At 47.7% G+C, this 18,947-nt stretch overlaps 1 protein-coding gene across 3 annotated transcripts in view; it reads right to left on the bottom strand.

Moving 5' to 3' along the window:
* The window catches only part of SNX27 (sorting nexin 27), a 46,990-nt gene extending 32,990 nt beyond the window's left edge, over positions 1–14,000 (bottom strand). The window contains exon 1 of one of the 3 annotated variants that reach the window (XM_039512569.1): positions 13,630–14,000. In XM_039512569.1, coding sequence (XP_039368503.1) covers positions 13,630–13,904 — 275 coding nt within the window. In that variant the 5' untranslated portion in view covers positions 13,905–14,000. The remainder of the gene's footprint in view (positions 1–13,629) is intronic. The other 2 variants (XM_039512568.1, XM_039512570.1) reach the window with 2 other exon arrangements.
* Between the last annotated feature and the right edge of the window lie 4,947 nt (positions 14,001–18,947).

An 18,947-nucleotide genomic window follows, 5' to 3' on the forward strand; every position in this document is an offset into this window, starting at 1 on the left:
TCAGCAGCCTCCTCAGGAGAGGCCTCTGCTGGACATGAAGCTGAATCACCCTGTAGCAATGTAACAGGCCTTTCCCCACAACTGCTGCCATCAGCCTCTGAGACAGACCGTCAATCGTTTGCACCTCTCTCCCCCTGCGCCTCTCACACTCTTATCCAAGCTGGAGTCCTGACTTCCCCCTTCCAAAGGCCACTGTGAAGTCCAGAAACACCTGACTAAATAACATTCACTGATCACCCTCCCTCGGTAACTGACCCCTTCTACCCTTAAAGATCTCACCAGTCTGCTGTGGACTGTACCAGTTCCTATCCTCAAACATCTAGCACAGGGGTGGCCAACCCGTGGCTCCGGAGCCACGTGCGGCTTTCAGAAGTTAATATGCGGCTCCTTGTATAGGCACCGACTGGCCACAGCTGGAGCTACAGGCGCCAACTTTCCAATGTACTGGGGTTGGTGCTCACTGCTCAGCCCCTGGCTCTGCCACAGGCCCTGCTCCCATCTACCCCTTCCCACCCCCTCCCCTGAGCCTGCTGTGCCCTTGCTCCTCCCACCCCCCCAGAGCCTCCTGCACGCCACGAAACAGCTGATAGGGAAGTGTGGGGAGTCGCTGATCAGCGGGGCTGCCGGTGGGTGGGAGCTGACAGAGGGCTGCTGACGTGTTACTGTGGCTCTTTGGCAATGTACATTGGTAAATTCTGGCTCCTTCTCAGGCTCAGGTTGGCCACCCCTGATCTAGCACTTTGAGGTAAGGACTTCAGTTGTATGGCACAATTCACCTACTAGACAGCGCAATACAGGCTACAGCAACAGGTGTTAGTAGTAGTGCCTAGAGTTCTGGGGCCCCAGGTGTGCAGGGCGCTGCATAAGCACAGACAGCCCTGCCTCTAAGACAGAGGTGGGCAAATTACGGCCCGTGGGCCACATCTGGCCTGCAGGACCCTCCTTCCTGGCCCAAGAGGCCAGCCCCCCGCCCCTTCCCCTGCTGTTCCCCCTCCCCCGCAGCCTCAGCTCACTGCGCCACCAGCACAATGCTCTGGGTGGCGGGGCTGTGAGCTCTTGCTGGGCAGCGCAGCTGCAGAGCCACAGCCTGACCCGGTGCTGTGTGGTGCGCAGTGGCATGGCTGGCTCCAGCCGGGCAGCAAAGCTGCCTGTCCTGGTGCTCTGGGTAAGGGGCAGGGAGTGGGAGGGTTGGATAGAGGGCAGGGGAGTGGTCGGGGGGGGCAGATAGGAGTCGGGGCAGTCAGAGGGCAGGGAACAGGGGAGTTGAAAGGGGCAGAGGTCCCGAGGGGGGCAGTCAGGGAGAAGGGATGGTTGGATGGGGCAGGGGTCCCGGGGGGGCAGTCAGGAATTAGAGGAGGGGTTGGATGGGGCGGTGGATTGCAGTCAGGGACAAGGAGGGGTGGATGGGACAGGGATCATCAGGGGACAGGGAACGAGGGGGGTTGGATGGGGTAGGAGTCTCGGGGGGGCCATCAGGGGCGAGAAGTGGGGGGGCTCGCATAGGGGTTGGGGCCTGCAAGTCCACTCAGTCCTACTTCTTGGTAAGCCAATCGCTCAGACAAACAAGTTTGTTTACATTTGCAGGAGAGAATGTTGCCCGTTTCTTGTTTACAATGTCACCTGAAAGTGAGAACAGGCTTCAACCACCATTCCAGGGGACATGCGTCCATGCCGATGACAGGTTCTACTCAATAACAATCCAAAGCAATGCAGACCGACACATGTTCATTTTCATTATCGGAGTCAGATGCCACTAGCACAAGGTTGATTTTCTTTTTTGGTGGTTCAGGTTCTGTAGTTTCCGCATCGGAGTGTTGCTCTTTTAAGACTTCTGAAAGCATGCTCCACACCTCGTCCCTCTCAAATTTTGGAAGGCACTTCAGATTCTAAAACCTTGGGTCGAAATCTCACATTGGTACCTTCTTTGCGTTTTATGAAATCTGTAGTGAAAAAGTATTCTTAAAATGAACATGTGCTGGGTCATCATCCGAGACTGCTATAATATGAAATATATGGCAGAATCCATAAAACAGAGCTGGGGACATACAATTCTCCCCCAAGGAGTTCAGTCACAAATTTAATTAACGCATTATTTTTCAATGAGCATCATCAGCATGGATGTGTCCTCTGGAATGATGGCCAAAACATGAAGGGGCATACGAATGTTTAGCATATCTGGCACGTAAATACATTGCAATGCCAGCCTCAAAAGTGCCATGCAAAGCAAATGCCTCTTCTCACTTTCTGGTGACATTGTAAATAAGAAGAGGGCAGCATTATCTCCTGTAAATATAAACAAACTTGTTTGTCTTAGCGATTGGCTGAACGAAAAGGAAGACTGAGTGGACTTGTAGGTTGTGAAGTTTTACATTGTTTTGTCTTTGAGTGCAATTATGTAACCAAAAAAAATCTACATTTGTAAGTTACACTTTCACAACAAGGAGATTGCACTACAGAACTTGTATGGGGTGAATTGAAAATACTGTTTCTTTTGTTTATTTTTACAGTTCAAATATTTGTAATAAATAACACACTTTGATTTCAATTACAACAGAGAATACAATAAATATGAAAATATAGAAAAACATCCAAAATATTTAATATATTTCATTTGGTATTCTATTGTTTAACAGTGCGATTAAAGCTGCGATTAATTTTTTTTTTCAGTTAATTGTGTGAGTTAACTGTGATTACACCCCTGAGCAACGCAGCTCAGTTGACCTATTTTTTTTAGTGTAGACCTGGCCTAAGTGGAAGCCTCATGACTTAAGACCATTAGAACTAGGCTGGATAGAGCACTGGAAAACAAACAAACAGAACATAACCCTGCCCTGGCAGCTCAGTTAGAACCTAATCACTATTTCCCATCTCCAGTATGCTTGTAACTAAGGGAAGCACTTATATGCTGACCTTCTCTTTTCCAGCTGAAAATCAAGTCCTAGTTTTAACATTCCTCGAGTAAGATAAATACTCATTAAGTAGAGACAGCATAAGCAAATTAAAAGTCCACTGACTTTACCACTGCTGCTTATCTTCCTCACACTGAGAAAAGAGCCTGGATCATTTTGTAATTGTTTTCACACAAGCTTCTCATGCCACTTTAAGGAAGTTCTAACAGCTCCGTGTGTATTAACAGGCTCAGCATAGCCTATGGTACAGTTCCCATTCTTCTGTTGCAGTTTTGGAAGCAATAAAAAGACTAAACGAATGCTAGTGAGAGAGGTTTTGAAGTACACATAAAAACTCGTGCTAACATTTCAAAAGGCTTTAAAAACAAATATTGCTATAAAATGAGTAAGATTTAACTAGGCAAATGAAGAAGACTTGGTCTTACTAAAGGGGGCAAGTATTTTTGGACACTTCAGAAATAAAGCTTGATATCAATTCTGGAAACTGAACAGCAATTACTTTCTTTCAGCTTATACAAGCAAACAAAGAATCGCACCAATAAGGAAAGAGTATCATTTAGTCCAGTTCTACACTACAGAATTTGTCAGCATAGCTCTATCAGTCAGGGTGTGAAATAACCACACCCCCATCCAGCACAGCTATGCTGGCAAAATCCTCAGTGTAGACACAGTTGTGCCAACAGAAATCTGCCTCTGTCAGCATAAACTGGGGCTATGGCAGTACACCTCTACCAGCATAGCATTTGTAGTGCAGCAACTCCACCGATGCAGCTGCGCCACTGTAAGCTCTCTCACGTATCCACTCTAAGCCAATGAAAAAGAGCTCTGCTGTCGTCTTAACTACTCCATCCCCCGCAAGCGGCAGTCGCTATGTCGGCAGGAGAAGGTCTATGTGGGTGTAACTTATGTCACTCAGGATGGTGATTTATTCACACCCCTGAGTGACATAGATTCTAGAACTGGAAGGGACCTCGAGAGGTCATCAAGTCCAGTCCCCTGCCCTCATGGCAGGACCAATTCTGTCTAGACCCTCCCTGATAGACATTTATGTAACCTACTCAAATATTTTCAGAGATGGACATTCCACAACCTCCCTAGGCAATTTATTCCAGTGTTTAACCACTCTGACAGTTAGGAACTTTTTCCTAATGTCCAACCTAAACCTCCCTTGCTGCAGATTAAGCCCATTGCTTCTTGTTCTATCCTAAGAGGCTAAGATGAACAAGTTTTCTCCCTCCTCCTTATGAAACCCTTTTAGATACCTGAAAACCCTCTCAGTCTTCTCTTTTCCAAACTAAATAAACCCAATTCTTTCAGCCTTCCTTCATAGGTCATGTTCTCTAGACCTTTAATCATTCTTGTTGCTCTTCTCTGGACCCTCTCCAATTTCTCCACATCTTTCTTGAAACACAGTGCCCAGAACTGGACACAATATTCCAGTTGAGGCCTAACCAGCGCTGAGTAGAGCCGAAGAATGACTTCTCATGTCCTTGTTTCAGTCTTCACCGAGAAGTCTGAAGGAATGCCTAACATAGTAAATGCTAATGGGAAGGCGGTAGGTTTAGAAGATAAAATAAAAAAAGAACAAGTTAAAAATCACTTAGAAAAGTTAGATGCCTGCAGTCACCAGGGCCTGATGAAATGCATCCTAGAATACTCAAGAAGCTAATATAGGAGGTATCTGAGCCTCTAGCTATTATCTTTGGAAAATCATAGGAGACGGGAGAGATTCCAGAAGACTGGAAAAGGGCAAATATAGTGCCCATCTATAAAAAGGGAAATAAAAACAATCCAGGAAACTACAGACCAGTTAGTTTAACTTCTGTGCCAGAGAAGATAATGGAGCAAGTAATTAAGGAAATCATCTGCAAACACTTGGAATGTAATATGGGGACAGGGAATAACCAGCACGGATTTGTAAAGAACAAATCACGTCAAACCAATCTGATAGCTTTCTTTGATAGGATAATGAGTCTTGTGGATAAGGGAGAAGCGGTGGATGTGGTATATACCTAGACCTTAGTAAGGCCTTTGATACAGTCTTGCATTATATTCTTATCAATAAACTAGGCAAATACAACTTAGATGGGGCTACTATAAGGTGGCTGCATAACTGGCTGGATAACCGTACTCAGAGATAGTATCAGAGGGGTAGCCATGGTTGTCTGGATCTGTAAAAGCAGCAGAGTCCTGTGGCATCTTATAGACTAACAGACGTATTGGAGCATGAGCTTTCGTGGGTGAATACCCACTTCGTCGGATGCATGTAGTGGAAATTTCCAGGGGCAGATATATATATGCAAGCAAGAAGCAAGCTAGAGATAACGAGATTAGCTCAATCAGGGAGGATGAGGCCCTCTTCTAGCAGTTGAGGTGTGAAAACCAAGGGAGGAGAAACTGCTTTTGTCTCAGAGAGTAGTTATTAATGGTTCCCAATCCTGCTGGAAAGGTATAACAAGTGGGGTTCTGCAAGGGTCTGTTTTGGGACCGGCTCTGTTCAATATCTTCATCAACGACTTAGATATTGGCATAGAAAGTACACTTATTAAGTTTGCAGATGATACCAAACTGGGAGGGATTGCAACTGCTTTGGAGGATAAGGTCATAATTCAAAATGATCTGGACAAATTGGGAGAAATGGTCTGAGGTAAACAGGATGAAGTTTACTAAAGACAAATGCAAAGTGCTCCACTTAGGAAGGAACAATCAGTTTCACACATACAGAATGGGAAGAGACTGTCTAGGAAGGAGTACGGCAGAAAGAGATCTAGGGGTTATAATGGACCACAAGCTAAATGAGAATCAACAGTGTGACGCTGTTGCAAAAAAAGCAAACATGATTCTGGGATGCATTAACAGGTGTGTTGTGAGCAAGACAGAAGTTATGCAGTCATAAGGTGTCATGTAGACATAGCCTAAGGCTCAATGCCTTTCATATAGTATTCTCCTCACTTGGTCAGAAGGTGCAAACTGGGTTCTGAGAAGAACTCCAAAGAGAGAGTACAAACTGGAGAACAGGACTTCAATCATCTTGCTGATTGCTGCTGATCTTTCTGATAGCGCTCTATCTCATCGCTACTTTCAGTTCCATCACAACTCTCCTAACAAATCTTGTAACACTTACATAGCTCTTGCCACATGTGACAAAGTGGGTATTTTCTGTAATATTTGTATGAATCCTAGGCTTGCCTCAGTTTCCCTCTGTACATTGCATTGCTACCCAGTGGGTGCAAAAGGGTTAATCCTGCTTCTGGAAGAGGGTAGGAGGGGTGTGTGTCACCTCGCTGTCTGGGGGGTACGAATAGTCAGTGAAGAACTGGCTCAAACCAATCCAAATCAACAGAGGGTCCAGCAAGACAAAGAGATGCCCTAACACATTGGTCCCTAACATTTTACCGTGCGTCCCCTCTTTACCCCATCCACGCCCCTCCCTGACCTGTGGTTGGGAGCCAGGGCCGTGGTAGGGGGCTGAAGCTGAGGCCAGAGCCACAGCTGGGTGCCAGGGCTGTGGCCATGGGAGCCGGGGCAGGGCTAGGGACAGAGCAGGTCTGGGTACAGCTCTCTCCTCGCTCCCCTATGGGGCCTGGCCGGGGCCCTGCCACACCTCCTGAACATTCCTCCATGCCATTGCCCCAAGGACTCAACACCTAACAGCAGGAAACCGCCGCAGGCTGGATGGGGGACTGAGCTGGAGAACAAGGTGTCAGGTGACTGGCGGAAGGGCGACCCTTTTGGAGGGACTCAGGAGCCTGGAGCCGGGTAGATAAAGAGAGAATACGGGATGAGAGCCAGAGGTGGAGTCCATCACATCTTGGCTGGCTCATCACGGCACTGGTTAACCAGAGTGCACTATGGCCTAACTTCTGCCTTTCTGTGCTACCCCAAGGACGTTCAGATTCTGTAGCCAGGTGACTCCTCAATGATTCCTTTGTTCTGAAAAAGGCTGCCTGTGTCGCTGTAAATACTCCCTCAGAGAACGGTGCAGGCCCAGTACAAGCGTCCCGTAGAAGTTTGGCTTGACTGGATTCACTCGAGGGAGCCACAGAGAGAGAGAGAGAGAGAGAGACAGGGAACACTGGGGCTAAAGAACCAGTCTTGGAGGCCACGGGCCTGCCCCTATGGTTCTGTGTGGGTCCTTTGGGCCCGGCACAGTAAAGGGGTCACTCCAAGGAGACTACTTACAAGCTGGGGCATGGCCCAGACCTATCACACCATACAAATAACTAGAGACACATCCGACAGCTTCTTAATTTGTTACTACCCTAAGGCATTACAGTAAAGTAGCAAAGTACTGGAATATTGCTAGTTTAAAAAGGACACAATTAGCTTTCAGCCTACAGTTCAGGCTTTGTAAATAAACATTTCAATCCTAGTATGAAATATGTTTTTCTAAGAGCTTTTATGTTTTTTAAAAAAACCATTTCCTCCACTGTCCTACTATATCAGAACCAGAGAGCGAAACTGACTAAACACAAGGGAAACTGACCAACCTATACTTTCATTTTTTCAACCTGCAGGAAATACAAAATTCTGAACAAGTGGTGAAAAGCAGCTACACATTATTTCAGCTTCAGTAGTCTCAGGTGCTATTAGTCACACATATGGATTTTGTTTAAATATACTATGGAAATGTTCTGTCAGCTTAGCTGGATACATGCAATAGCTTTTCAATTGCATGCTTGATGAAAAGCCCATAACACAAGAACCCTTCATTAGAGTGGATTTATAAACACTACTAGAAAGACAAAAACAAACTGTCACAGCAATATACAAACAGTGAATTATGTTGAGGAAGAAAGTCAATCAGCTGGTGTTGAGAAGGATTTTGGTTTTGTATCCTCACAGGAAACAAAGACGGTAAAACAATCAGACCTAATGCACTGTGCAAGTAGTTATGCATACAGACTTACAAGTGGATACAGGACTAACAGTAACCACTGAGAGGAAAATGGTGAATCAATCTCCTGGTAAAACAGAAAACCAAGCATCCCTCTTATTCATTTTATACATTCACAGGCCTGGAATTGAGCACTATAACTGTAACAGTGTAAAGCACTAGTATGTTCTTCAGCTTCTCATCAGCTAAAATTACAGGAAGACTTTTAAAAAGTTTCCAAGACTCTGAACTGCAAAATTTCAAGGAGAAAGTGAGGTATAATCAGGGAATGTTAATTCAAGTACTTGATGAGCTATAATATAACACGACCACAGTATTGAGCACTAAAGCAGAGACCTGCAGGGCTCAGAAAAGTCACTCAGTTAAAGGGAGTTCTGCCTAGCTCAGCCTGCTGACCATTTCGTAAGGTGATTTTCTGGCAATTTGCCCTCTCGGCAAGCAGTAAAACTCTGAAAAAGCAGCACACACAGCTGCCTCCTTGTTTTTCTAGAGACAGCGTCTGTACTTTTCCAAAGCAGAATCAGCTTTCTGTGCCTCAAGTCCACGCATGAAGTTAGACTTCAGAGCAAAGAGATGAGTTTAATCTCATTCAAAGAAGGAGCTAGTCTTTTTATGTGACAGCACTGAGAAAACAGAAGCGTGTGTGCACCCACATATATAGGTCCAGCCAAGCCCAGAGGGTGTTGGTACAGACCCCATTGTGTTACTCAGGTCCTGAAATAACCTGCAGACATGTATAATTTCTCACCTATTATGAGTAATTTATTTGGCTGTTAACATCCCAAAGGCATAATTGGAAAAGTCAATTAGTAGAACACCCAAAATATTTTCTCTAAGTGCTCATCTAGTCCCAAATTACCATCTGAACCTCCAACGTTAACAGATTCATCCATACAACACCCTATGAGGCAGGAAAGTATTATCCCCATATTATAGACAGGGAACTGAGAAGGAGATTAAATTATTCTTCACATGTGTGTGTCAGGGCATAAACCAAACTCCAAGGGAAATTTTTCCTATAGGGGGATTATTCAATAAATGCCCACTTCAAGCTATTTTGCATATTCCTTTGAAGTAGCACGTACTGTTGGGAGACAGGCATCAGCACAGATGGACCACCTGTTGGATCTGGTAAGCCAATTGCTAGCGTTCCTGTGGCAGAGCTACGAACTGAATTTAGCTTTGGCCAATGGCTTAACCACCAGGCAATTCTTCTATACGTGGCTCACTGATACTTAAAACTTGACTCCTTCTGTATCTATTAGATCATCTCAAGCAAGCTTTGCTGTAACCAGTGACTTGCACACCTTGTGAGAGACTTTTTTTTTTTTTTAAAAAGATTAGTTATGACTGTCATTCAAGGTGATAATCAAGGAACTAAATTTGCTTTCTTTGTCTGCCTTCAGTGCCCTCAACTCCCACAAACAGACAACATGCTAAGATTACAGAGGCACTTCATAGTCATTATGCTGCAATGTCAGCTTTCAAAACCAAGCATTTTGAGCTAGAAGTTACAAAGGGGAGATTCATATCAGAGTATCATGCAGTTAAGCGCTTTATAACAAGCGCAGAAAACACAATTAGACGCTGTTGAGAAACATCAGACATGCATAGCCACAGATTGCAAAGTAGTTTACAGATGTTAAGCCTCACAACCCCAGAGATGCCATACAAAATATTTTAATTGTGATGGAGCCAATTGCACAAAGACAGAACAAAATGATGGTCCCTACTCCAAAAAGCTTACATCTAAGAATGGATGGATACTGCACCCCAGTATTTCTCTTTACTACAGAACTCCCTATTCTTTGAATGAGGAATATTGCAGAAAATTAACGACCCCATGTACTAGATATTCTGTTTTAAATGGTACCCACTGTATTTACATTTTATATCCCTTTTTACAGATAGATAAGCTAAGGCACAAAAAGGTGAAATGATGTGATCAGGATCACGTATGCTGTGTTGTTGTAGCCACGTCAGTCCCAGGATATTAGAGACCCCCAGGGTGGGTGAAGCAATATTTTTTTATTGGACCAACTTCTGTTTTACTGGACAGAAGTTGGCCCAATAAAAGATATTACCTCACCCACCTTGTCTCTCTTGATCGAGACCACACAGCAAGAAAGTGGAAGAGCTGGGAACAGGACCCAAGAGACCTCCTCCCAGCTTCATGCTCTAAAAGAACGTTACTTTGCTTTGTTATAGGCCAATCGCAGGGAATTTGCCTCAGTTTATGTGAGTTCCAACAAAGCCCATCTCAGAAGCACACAGTTTCAGTGCTTTTGAAGATGCGAAACACTACATAAGTATTTGCAAACACAGATGCATTTAGGCACCTAAACAAATGGCCTGATTTTTTAGGGATGGTCAGCACTCAACAATTCCTATTCTGTCTCAGGATCCTTATTTATTTGCCTAATCATAGGCCACGGAGGCTGGGAAGGAGGGCAGGGGGGCCACCCAAACCATGGCTCAACCACTTTTTGGCTGGGGCAACTGTGTGGCACTGCAACCCTGCACACCAGCTCACAACACCACTTCTTCAAATTTGGAAGGGGTGGATATAGGAGTCCATGGGCAAGGAAGTCAGGTTGAGGGGGGTGCAAATCTATAGCTCCTCACACATACACTTTAAGTGGCATTCCAGAGCCCCTGTGCTTAAGTACGAGTTAGCTTCGACACCCAAGTTTGAAAACAGTCCATCTCTACCAGTGCTGTCTCTGCAGCGTCAGATGAGCCTCTGCAGAAATTAACTTTAAGAGCAGGTTACACTATCATGGAATGAATGACTTATTCAGAGTCAACATACTAGAAAGCATTGGATTCAGTGTGCCCCCAAATCAGCAAACTACAGCACACCTAGTACAAATGTGTGCCTCCTGAGTCCCAGGGAACCCCACCCCCACCATTGTGCTTCTGTGGAGAGGAAGGAAAAATCAATGCTATTTCTGGAGTCAGTTTTATTGTTTTCTCCTCCAACTTGCTGCAATACTATTACTTCCAGGGGTTGGATCCAGGGATAACATAGCTGAGTGTGAAGAGACGCAGGATCCTCTGCTCCATGCTGACAAAATACAATCAGGAACAATTAACCTTTTAAGTTGCCGATTTATGCACTTAAGTTAACAAAAGTATCAGAGGGGTAGCCGTGTTAGTCTGGATCTGTAAAAGCAGCAAAGAATCCTGTGGCACCTTATAGACTAACAGACGTTTTGCAGCATGAGCTTTCGTGGGTGAATATTCTGTGCCACAGGATTCTTTGCTAAGTTAACAAAAGTAAGATCTGATATTTGCTTTCTCGCACTGGGGACCCTCATATTTCACCAGTGCTACAACAGAGACACTGGAAGAGATTAAAGTGATTTGTCCTAAGATCACACATACTGTCAGTGGCAGAGCCAGACACGGGAGTCCCAAGTCCCAGTCCTCTGCTCTGCCTACTATTCTATAGTCCCTCCAATAGATGGGAATAGAACCCAGGAGTCCTGACTCAGTCCTCTGCTCTAGCCATTAGACCTCATGACCTTTCAAGAGATGGAGCAGAGCTCACTAGAAGTCCTGCTTCACAAGCCTCTGCTCTAACCACTAAACTACATGTTGCCATGTGAAAGAAACTAGGGGTCAGTTCCTGAACTGGTGTAAACTGTCCTGACTCCACTGGACAATTTATACCAAGTAAGGATCTGCCCTCAAGTAACCTGGTCAAAGAACAAATCCTTGGATCTCAGGGATCACACCCCAAAGCCAGCCCATAGCCTCGAAACCTATTTCAATAATTTTAAACATTCAATTCTCTTTAGTGTTTTCCACAGGGAGCACGAGGAGGTGGAGGATTTTAGACTCAGCATCCTGTAATGCATACAAATATTCCTTCAGTCGATAAATACTGTTTTCTAAATACATCCCCTAGCTGCAAAATTCACCAAGTGTACATGTTCTCTGCGAAGGAAAGTCAAAGCACAAACATTCGGGTCACACAGCAGAAAGCCCATTGTGGATACAAGGCTCCCCCAGCCCAGGTTATGAACACCCACATAACCAAGGGCCTGTAAGAACATTTCCCATCCAGTGGGACCAAACAAACAACTCCTCCTTCACACACTTAAATCCACAAAGACTGGAAACCAAGGCATTTTTACTGCTATGAAATACTCATATTGAATAAGTATTTCAAGATCTCTGACTCTGCACACACATTGATCTTTACATATTTTTAATTTATCTTACAGTTGAACACAATTAGGGGAAAAAAAACACAAGCCGCCAGAGGCACCACAGAACCCACCTGAAGAATTACAGTGCGCTGGGGGAAATTCAGTTCAAAATCTCAACAGGTCAAGGACAAGCTATGAAGGAGGCTCAAAGAACTACTAGGCCACGTCTCCAGTGTTAAGGACCAAATTTTAAGTTGTCCCCCCTCCCCCCATCAGACTCGATATAATAAAGATCAAAATGTTTCTATTCAGAGATTGTGTTGGGTGTTGTATTTAAAATTTCCTCTGCACGATTTTAATACCTCACTGCACAGGACAGGTGCAAGTGACCAGAAACCAGTGACAGTCATGTACCATTGTCCACGTGATGTGAAATGAGAAGTAAAATCAGTCCCACCTCCAGAAAGTGGCTCCCTCTGCACTCGCTCCTTCATGTAGGGGCTGGGGGGGGAATTGAAACCCTATTCTGGAAACATACAGGTGGGGAGAATATCCTAGGTTCTCTCCAGAGAGGGCTGTCCCTTCTCTATATAGAGTATGTGCTGGGGGGGGGGGGGATGGATCCTTCTCTCGGCCAAGGGTGCAATTCCCCTTATGCACCTTGACCTATGTTCTCTCCAGTCCCAGAGGGGCAGGATCCCCCTATGTGGGCAGGAGTCACCAGTCTCATTGTAGGGAGAGGGGAGATTCTCTGTCCTGGCTGAGGCATATTCCCATTCCCAAGGGAAGGCATTAACCCTCTCCCCTACAGCATATGCTCAAGCCCCCCAGGATGCAGACACCTGTGCACACCACAGCTCCCTCTCCCCACAGAAATCTCTCTGAGCCCTTCTGCTGTCCCACAGCCATCCCTCCCCAGAGCCCTATTCCATATCCTCATCCTCTAGTCTCTCCACCCCTGCACACACCTCCAGGGTACTCCATGTACACCCCAGGGTGGTCCCCTCCCCCGCTGGTCTCCCAAAGAGGAGTTTCTCAGAAAGGTCACCTCTCCCCATCTGCCATCAGGCAGACCCCACGAAGCTCCCAACTTGTGCACTCCAGCCTATATGCCTAGAGATCTCAGGGCCACAACTCTCCCCCCCAAAGGATCCCCATTTAAATGCCCCCCAAGATGGCACCCCTCCCTTACCAGGGCCCCACTCCCCCAAGGAGTAAGAGGTTCTGATGGGGGAGGTCATCCTCCACCAGGTCACCCACAGTCCCAGCTCCAGGGTGTCATCTCCCCAACACATCTCTCTGAGCTCAGCTCCACTGGGGCTGGTTCTCCTTCAGGTGAGGTCCCCTCCCCGCCTCAGGGACCCAGTCCATGGGCGCTGCTGCACCCCCAGGCTTGAGGTGGTTTCCATCAGATACAAGTTCAATGGTTCTCGGCACCGCCACAATACAAACTGGCCCAGTCCCGCCCTCCCCCCCAGTACTCACATCCCCAATACGCGATGTGTGTGGGGGGTCCCCCTCCACCCCTTCCCCGCACCACTCTGTGCGGAGGGGCGCCCCTCCCCCATCTCCCGCGGCCCCGCCCCCCGGGTCACTCTGGAGGGGGAGGGGTCCCCCCCGGCTCGCTCGCCCACTCTCTCTCTCCGCCCGGCCCCCCCGTACTCACACCTCCAGGATGCGGTCCCCCTTGCGCACCCCGGCGCGGTCGGCCGCCCCCCCGCCCAGCACGGCGCTGACATGCTGCAGCGGCGCGTACAGCTCCCCGTTGATGCTCCGCAGCTGGCCGCCCTCGCTCACTTGGCCCCGCACGTTGAAGCCGTAGCCGGACTCCGACTTGACGATGCGGACGACGCGGGGCCCCCCCGGCCCGGTCCCGCCCCCCCCGTTGCGGTGCGGAGCCGGCGCCGAGCGCTGCAGCCCTTCGCCCTCCTCGTCCGCCATCTTGGCGAGCAGTTCGCGGCCGTCGCCGTCACGCGATCCCCTCACCGACCACCGTAGCCAGGGCACCGAATTGCTAAGGGAGATGTAGTTCAGTGTCTCTGAGGGGCGCACGGCACGACGGGAAATGTAGTTCAGGGTCTCTGAGGGGCGCACAGCACCACGGGAAATGTAGTTCAGTGTCTCTGAGGGGCGCACGGCACCACGGGAAATGTAGTCTGAGGGGCACACGACCGCCGTGGGAAAGATACTCGGGGGGGAAGCCTGGTGATGCATGGCACTATGGGAAATGTAGTCCAGGAATACTGAGGGGATTCACGGCACCAGGAGAAATGTAGTCAATGGAGCCTGGTAGGTCTTGCGGGAAATGTAGGCTGGGGATCCTGAGGGGTGCATAGCCTTATGGGATATTTATTCTGGGGAACTGAGGGGCACATGGCCGCATAGAAAATGTAGTCTGGCGAGCCTGGGGGCACATGGCACTATGGGAAATGGAGTCTGGGGCTGCCTGGGGAGCATGGCACCCTGGGAAGTGGAGGCTGGGGTCGCCTCAACCCCCCCAAGCCTCATGGGTGATATAGGCCCTGTCACTCCCCCAGCTCCATGGGAAAGGTAGTTCAGCCAGCTCCCAGATGCAGAGGCTCATGGGAATTGTAGTTCCACAAGCCCTGGCACTGCCTCATGGGAGATGTAGTTCAGTAGGAGTGCCCCAGCCACAGTGTGCGTGGGAAGAGGTGAGTGCTGGGGATTGTAGGTTTGGTGACTGTCTGGGGATTGAGAGCCTTGACCTGAGCCCTCTCTGGGGCAGGAGTCATCTCTGACCCCAACCTCTCACCACAGATGGCAGCTGTCACTCATTGCCATAGCAACTGTGAGACATGAGACATCTCACCAAGCCACACTGAGCTGTTATCGCACCGTGATGTCATCACATTTACTCTGATGACAGCCCATCGCATTAGAATCCCATCACGTGTCATAACATCCCATCACATCAAAAAAACACCATCACATCAGATGAACCCCAGCTTGTGGCAACACATTCTGATGTCATGGCTGCTATGACGAAGTGCCATGGTATCACATGGCGAGGCTAACAACACATCGCGGTATGACATTGCCCCCATCATACTGCAACGCTGTTGCTTTTTGAAATATCATCACAGCCCCACGGCCAGGCCATCCCTGTGGGTGCACATCCAGCCTTCACTCTACACCGTGTTGTGTCAGAAGGCTGTTACATCAAGTTCCAGCTCCCACAAGTTCCATCACAGGCCATTACTATTATGTATATCGCAGTAGCACCTAGGAGACCCAGTCATGGACCAGGACCCCATGGAGCTAGGTGCTGTACAAACACAAAACACAAAAATGATCCCTGCCCCAAAGAGCTTACAAACTACGTATGAGGCAAGAGATCCTCCTAGGCTAGTCCTTTAGAAAGGCCCCCTCCATAGTGAAATGAGGTATCCAAGAAAGCGTCCAAAATATCTGCTGCTGCTTGGGGTCCATTTACTGGAGCGTACCCCATTCCGGCACATCCATCATCCAGAAGGTGGAGGTACCACGCTGCTACATCATTGGTTGGGGAGAGTATGTGACTTTGCAACACTAGTCAATTCCTTTCACTCTGATATAGTCTCCCGCTACCAAGCAGGGCAGGGAACCCCACCACTACCGCCCCATAGATCCCACCCCAACAAAAGCCGGTGGCAGCTGAGGCCAAAGCGTTTAGCTCAGAAAGTCTGTTCCGGCAGGAGAAGCAGCAAGTTCTCATTGTGCAATAACAAGACAGAGAGAGAAACCCAAGGATACAGAAAAGTGGGTGTTGGCAACTGCTGTATTTACTGTCAACACATATGCACTAATATGGCTGAATCCCACTAATGTTTGCAAATGATGCCAGCTGCACCAGCTGGGGGAGAACTTCCGAGGCTGCACCATGTGGTACATCTAGTAGGGGTCGTGGGTTACGCAGCATTAGACGGATCTCAAAATCTTCCTGCTCCAAAAGCCCAGCCCCACTGCATGTGAGCTAACAGAATTCCCTGCTTTGGCATCTTCTCATCCCAACTCCAGGGAGGGAGTGTGGTCTAGTAGTTACAGCAGGGAACTGGGACCCAGGACTCCTGGGTTCTGCTAACAGTCCAGGGAAGGAAAATGATCTAGTGGTTAAGCGTAAGGGGACTGGAAGCTGAGACTCCTAGGTTGTATTCCTGGCACTGCCACTAACGGTCCAACCTTGGGTGAGTCTCCTCATCGCCCCGTGCCTCAGTCTCCCTGTTGGGGTATGTAAGGGTTAAGTAAAGACCTGGGATCCGCTATCATGGTAATAGGGAGTAAAGGCACAGGCAGGTACCATCTCTTCGCTTAAGTTGCCACCCTTTTCCCTTCCCTGCTGCTTGTTAAGGATAGATAAGTGTTGCAGCTGCATGAGAAAGATGGTTGTCTGAAGGATAGCACTTTTTCACACAAGGGTATCTCCTCCCTCCCTTCCTTTCCCAGCTACATAAATAAGCTCGGGGTCATGCCCCTTTCCTCTCTCCCCTGTAAACTGCTGATTAAGGGAACTTGAAGATACATTTCTTTGTGGTAATTGTAGCCACAAGGTAAAAATGTCTGTATAACATGCTTAATGCTGTGAACAGGGGCGGGTATAACTATATTCAGTATATAGCTATTAATATTCATTATATGGGCACTCATCAAATAAGGGTTTGGGGGTATTATAGTAAATTTACATTTTAACAGACAAAAAGAGTGCAATGTGACTCATTTGGGGCTTACTCGACAATTGGGTCAAGGGGAACAAGTACTGCCATGAAGAAACCCATTTACTCAATCCACCTCTGGGTGCTCCTGCTCATTCTGTCTGTCTCTGACACTGCCCAGCTGTATAAATGGAGCTAACCATTTTGGCCAGGATACTAAAGCAAGCTCCCATTTCTACAAAAAGCCCTCACATCCTGCAGAGCAGACAAGGCTTTGGGTCTCTAAGATCTTGTCTAAATCACGCTGAAAGAGCAAGCAGTGTAGAAACTCCATGCATCTGCCTCAGGAGAACAAAGGGCCGCATCAACCCTGAACCAGGAATCAAATCTCTGGCTCCAGGGCATTGGGGCTAGAAATTCAGACAATTTATTCTTAGTTCTGGGTCATTCTATGAACCCCTTTGTAACAGTGGGGGGGAAGAGAGGGGAGAAACAGGGCAGGGAGAGGAGCACAGAAAGTGACCCCTTCTGCAGCATCTGTCTCCCTTGCCAATCTCCAGCCCTCCCCATCAAGTTCTCATCATATTCTTCCTATTCCCCATCTGGGACAATGCAGGGGCTGTTGCCGGAGAATCCCTGCAACAAATGCCTTCCTCCCACTGAGTCATTTTGTTGTGTTAACCTATTCCCAGACCCATGTGACTTGCTCCCTTCTTTTTCCTGCTCTCCCTTACCTGTGGACCAGTGCAGCCAGTCTGCCCCTGATTTCAGGAATGCCACAGCAGGCTCAGGCAGGTGGGTGCAGTATTCACCCCTCTATGGTTTAAGGTTAGTTAATCCATAGTAGCAGCTTCTCAGAGCCACCAAAAGGGAGGTGAATGAGAGGTTAAAGGTCAGGTTTTTTTTTTTGTTTTAAAAGATCTAAAACTGAGGGTTCTTAGAGAGCTCTGGACAGTGCAAAGGAGATGGGGAATTAGGCCCAAAGTCTCAACCACATCCCAGTCTGTGATTTAATTCTCCAAGCACCTTCTGATGCAGATGGTATCATCCCTCACCTCCTTCCCTAAGCCAAGGTGCCACGCTCCACCCCAGTACTAGCAGCATCTGTGCGATGAGATGACCAGATCCCTAGATGTAGTTTAGGCAGCAGCTTTGGCATGGTCTGGTAGCATTCAAGCGGGCAGGTGAGACAGTGAGAAGGCTTAGAAGATGGCCAACAAAATCTCCTTCACGGTGAAGATGTCAGTGTTCGAGAGAGACACATCAATGTGAACCAACCACCGCCACTAACACCAGTTGCATGTTAGTGACTCCTGCTGCCTCAGGTTAAATAATCAGAGAAAGAACCACAGATAATTAAATCCTTTGGTGACCACAGCTCCCTTTAGGAGAATTTGCTGAGCCACCCGGCCTCTCTGGGAGTGGGGAGGTGGGAACAGTAGCCTCGGAAAACATTTCAGAAGCACAGTAGTAGGGTTAGCTCTGCTTAGACAATGCTCAGGGTACATCTAACACAGCAGCTGGGTGTGCGACTCCCAGCATAGGCAGACAGACAGGTGGTAGCTCTGCTCAAGCTGGCGTGCTGAAAACAGCAGGGGGTTACAAGATTGAGAACCCCTGAGTTTGGCAAAGCACAGTATATGTAGCACCCCACCCCTACCCCACCGCCATTGCCTCTGAGCACCTCACAAACACGGATGTCTCTCCTCACCACATCCGTGGGGTAGGAAGTATCATTTGACAGCTGGGAAACAGGGGTGTCAAGAGGTCCCGTGACTCGGCCCAAGCTCGCAAGTTGAATCCATGGGTCAGTGAACAACCCTAGCCTGAGGCATATCCAGACAGTTCTAGAAATCACAGCAGTTCCAAGGTAAGCGACAGGCTACTGGATTCTCTGTCAGACAATCATAATCTCACTTAATACAGGGATTAAGAATTCAAAACACCATCATCCTGATAAACCACACAGGAGTTTATCACAATAAAGAGTCCATGAAGTTGTGTTTCCCCCCAACCCCTCAAAATGAAATGCTCCACTGCCCTCAGCAGCTAGATTAGAGACATTCTAGGTACTGTAGGTGGTGGATCAAACTTTCCATGGTTTTGTACTTAGGCCCAGTTTTATTCCACAAGCAACAGCAAAACAGTATCAATAGCTGCACCGGTGAGTGCATCTTCAAGGTAGTTTCAGTTAACAGTACATACTGCCCAGGCAAAACTAAAATGGAAGGTGCAGGTGTCCCTGATCTGCTGAAATGATCAGCCTCCCCCTCTGCCCCTGTATGAGGCTGAGAGGCTCTCCTCTAGGAAGAATTGGGTGTAGGCTAACCATGCA

Source organism: Mauremys reevesii, linkage group 24, assembly GCF_016161935.1.
Source record: "Mauremys reevesii isolate NIE-2019 linkage group 24, ASM1616193v1, whole genome shotgun sequence".
Lineage (NCBI taxonomy): Eukaryota > Metazoa > Chordata > Testudines > Geoemydidae > Mauremys > Mauremys reevesii.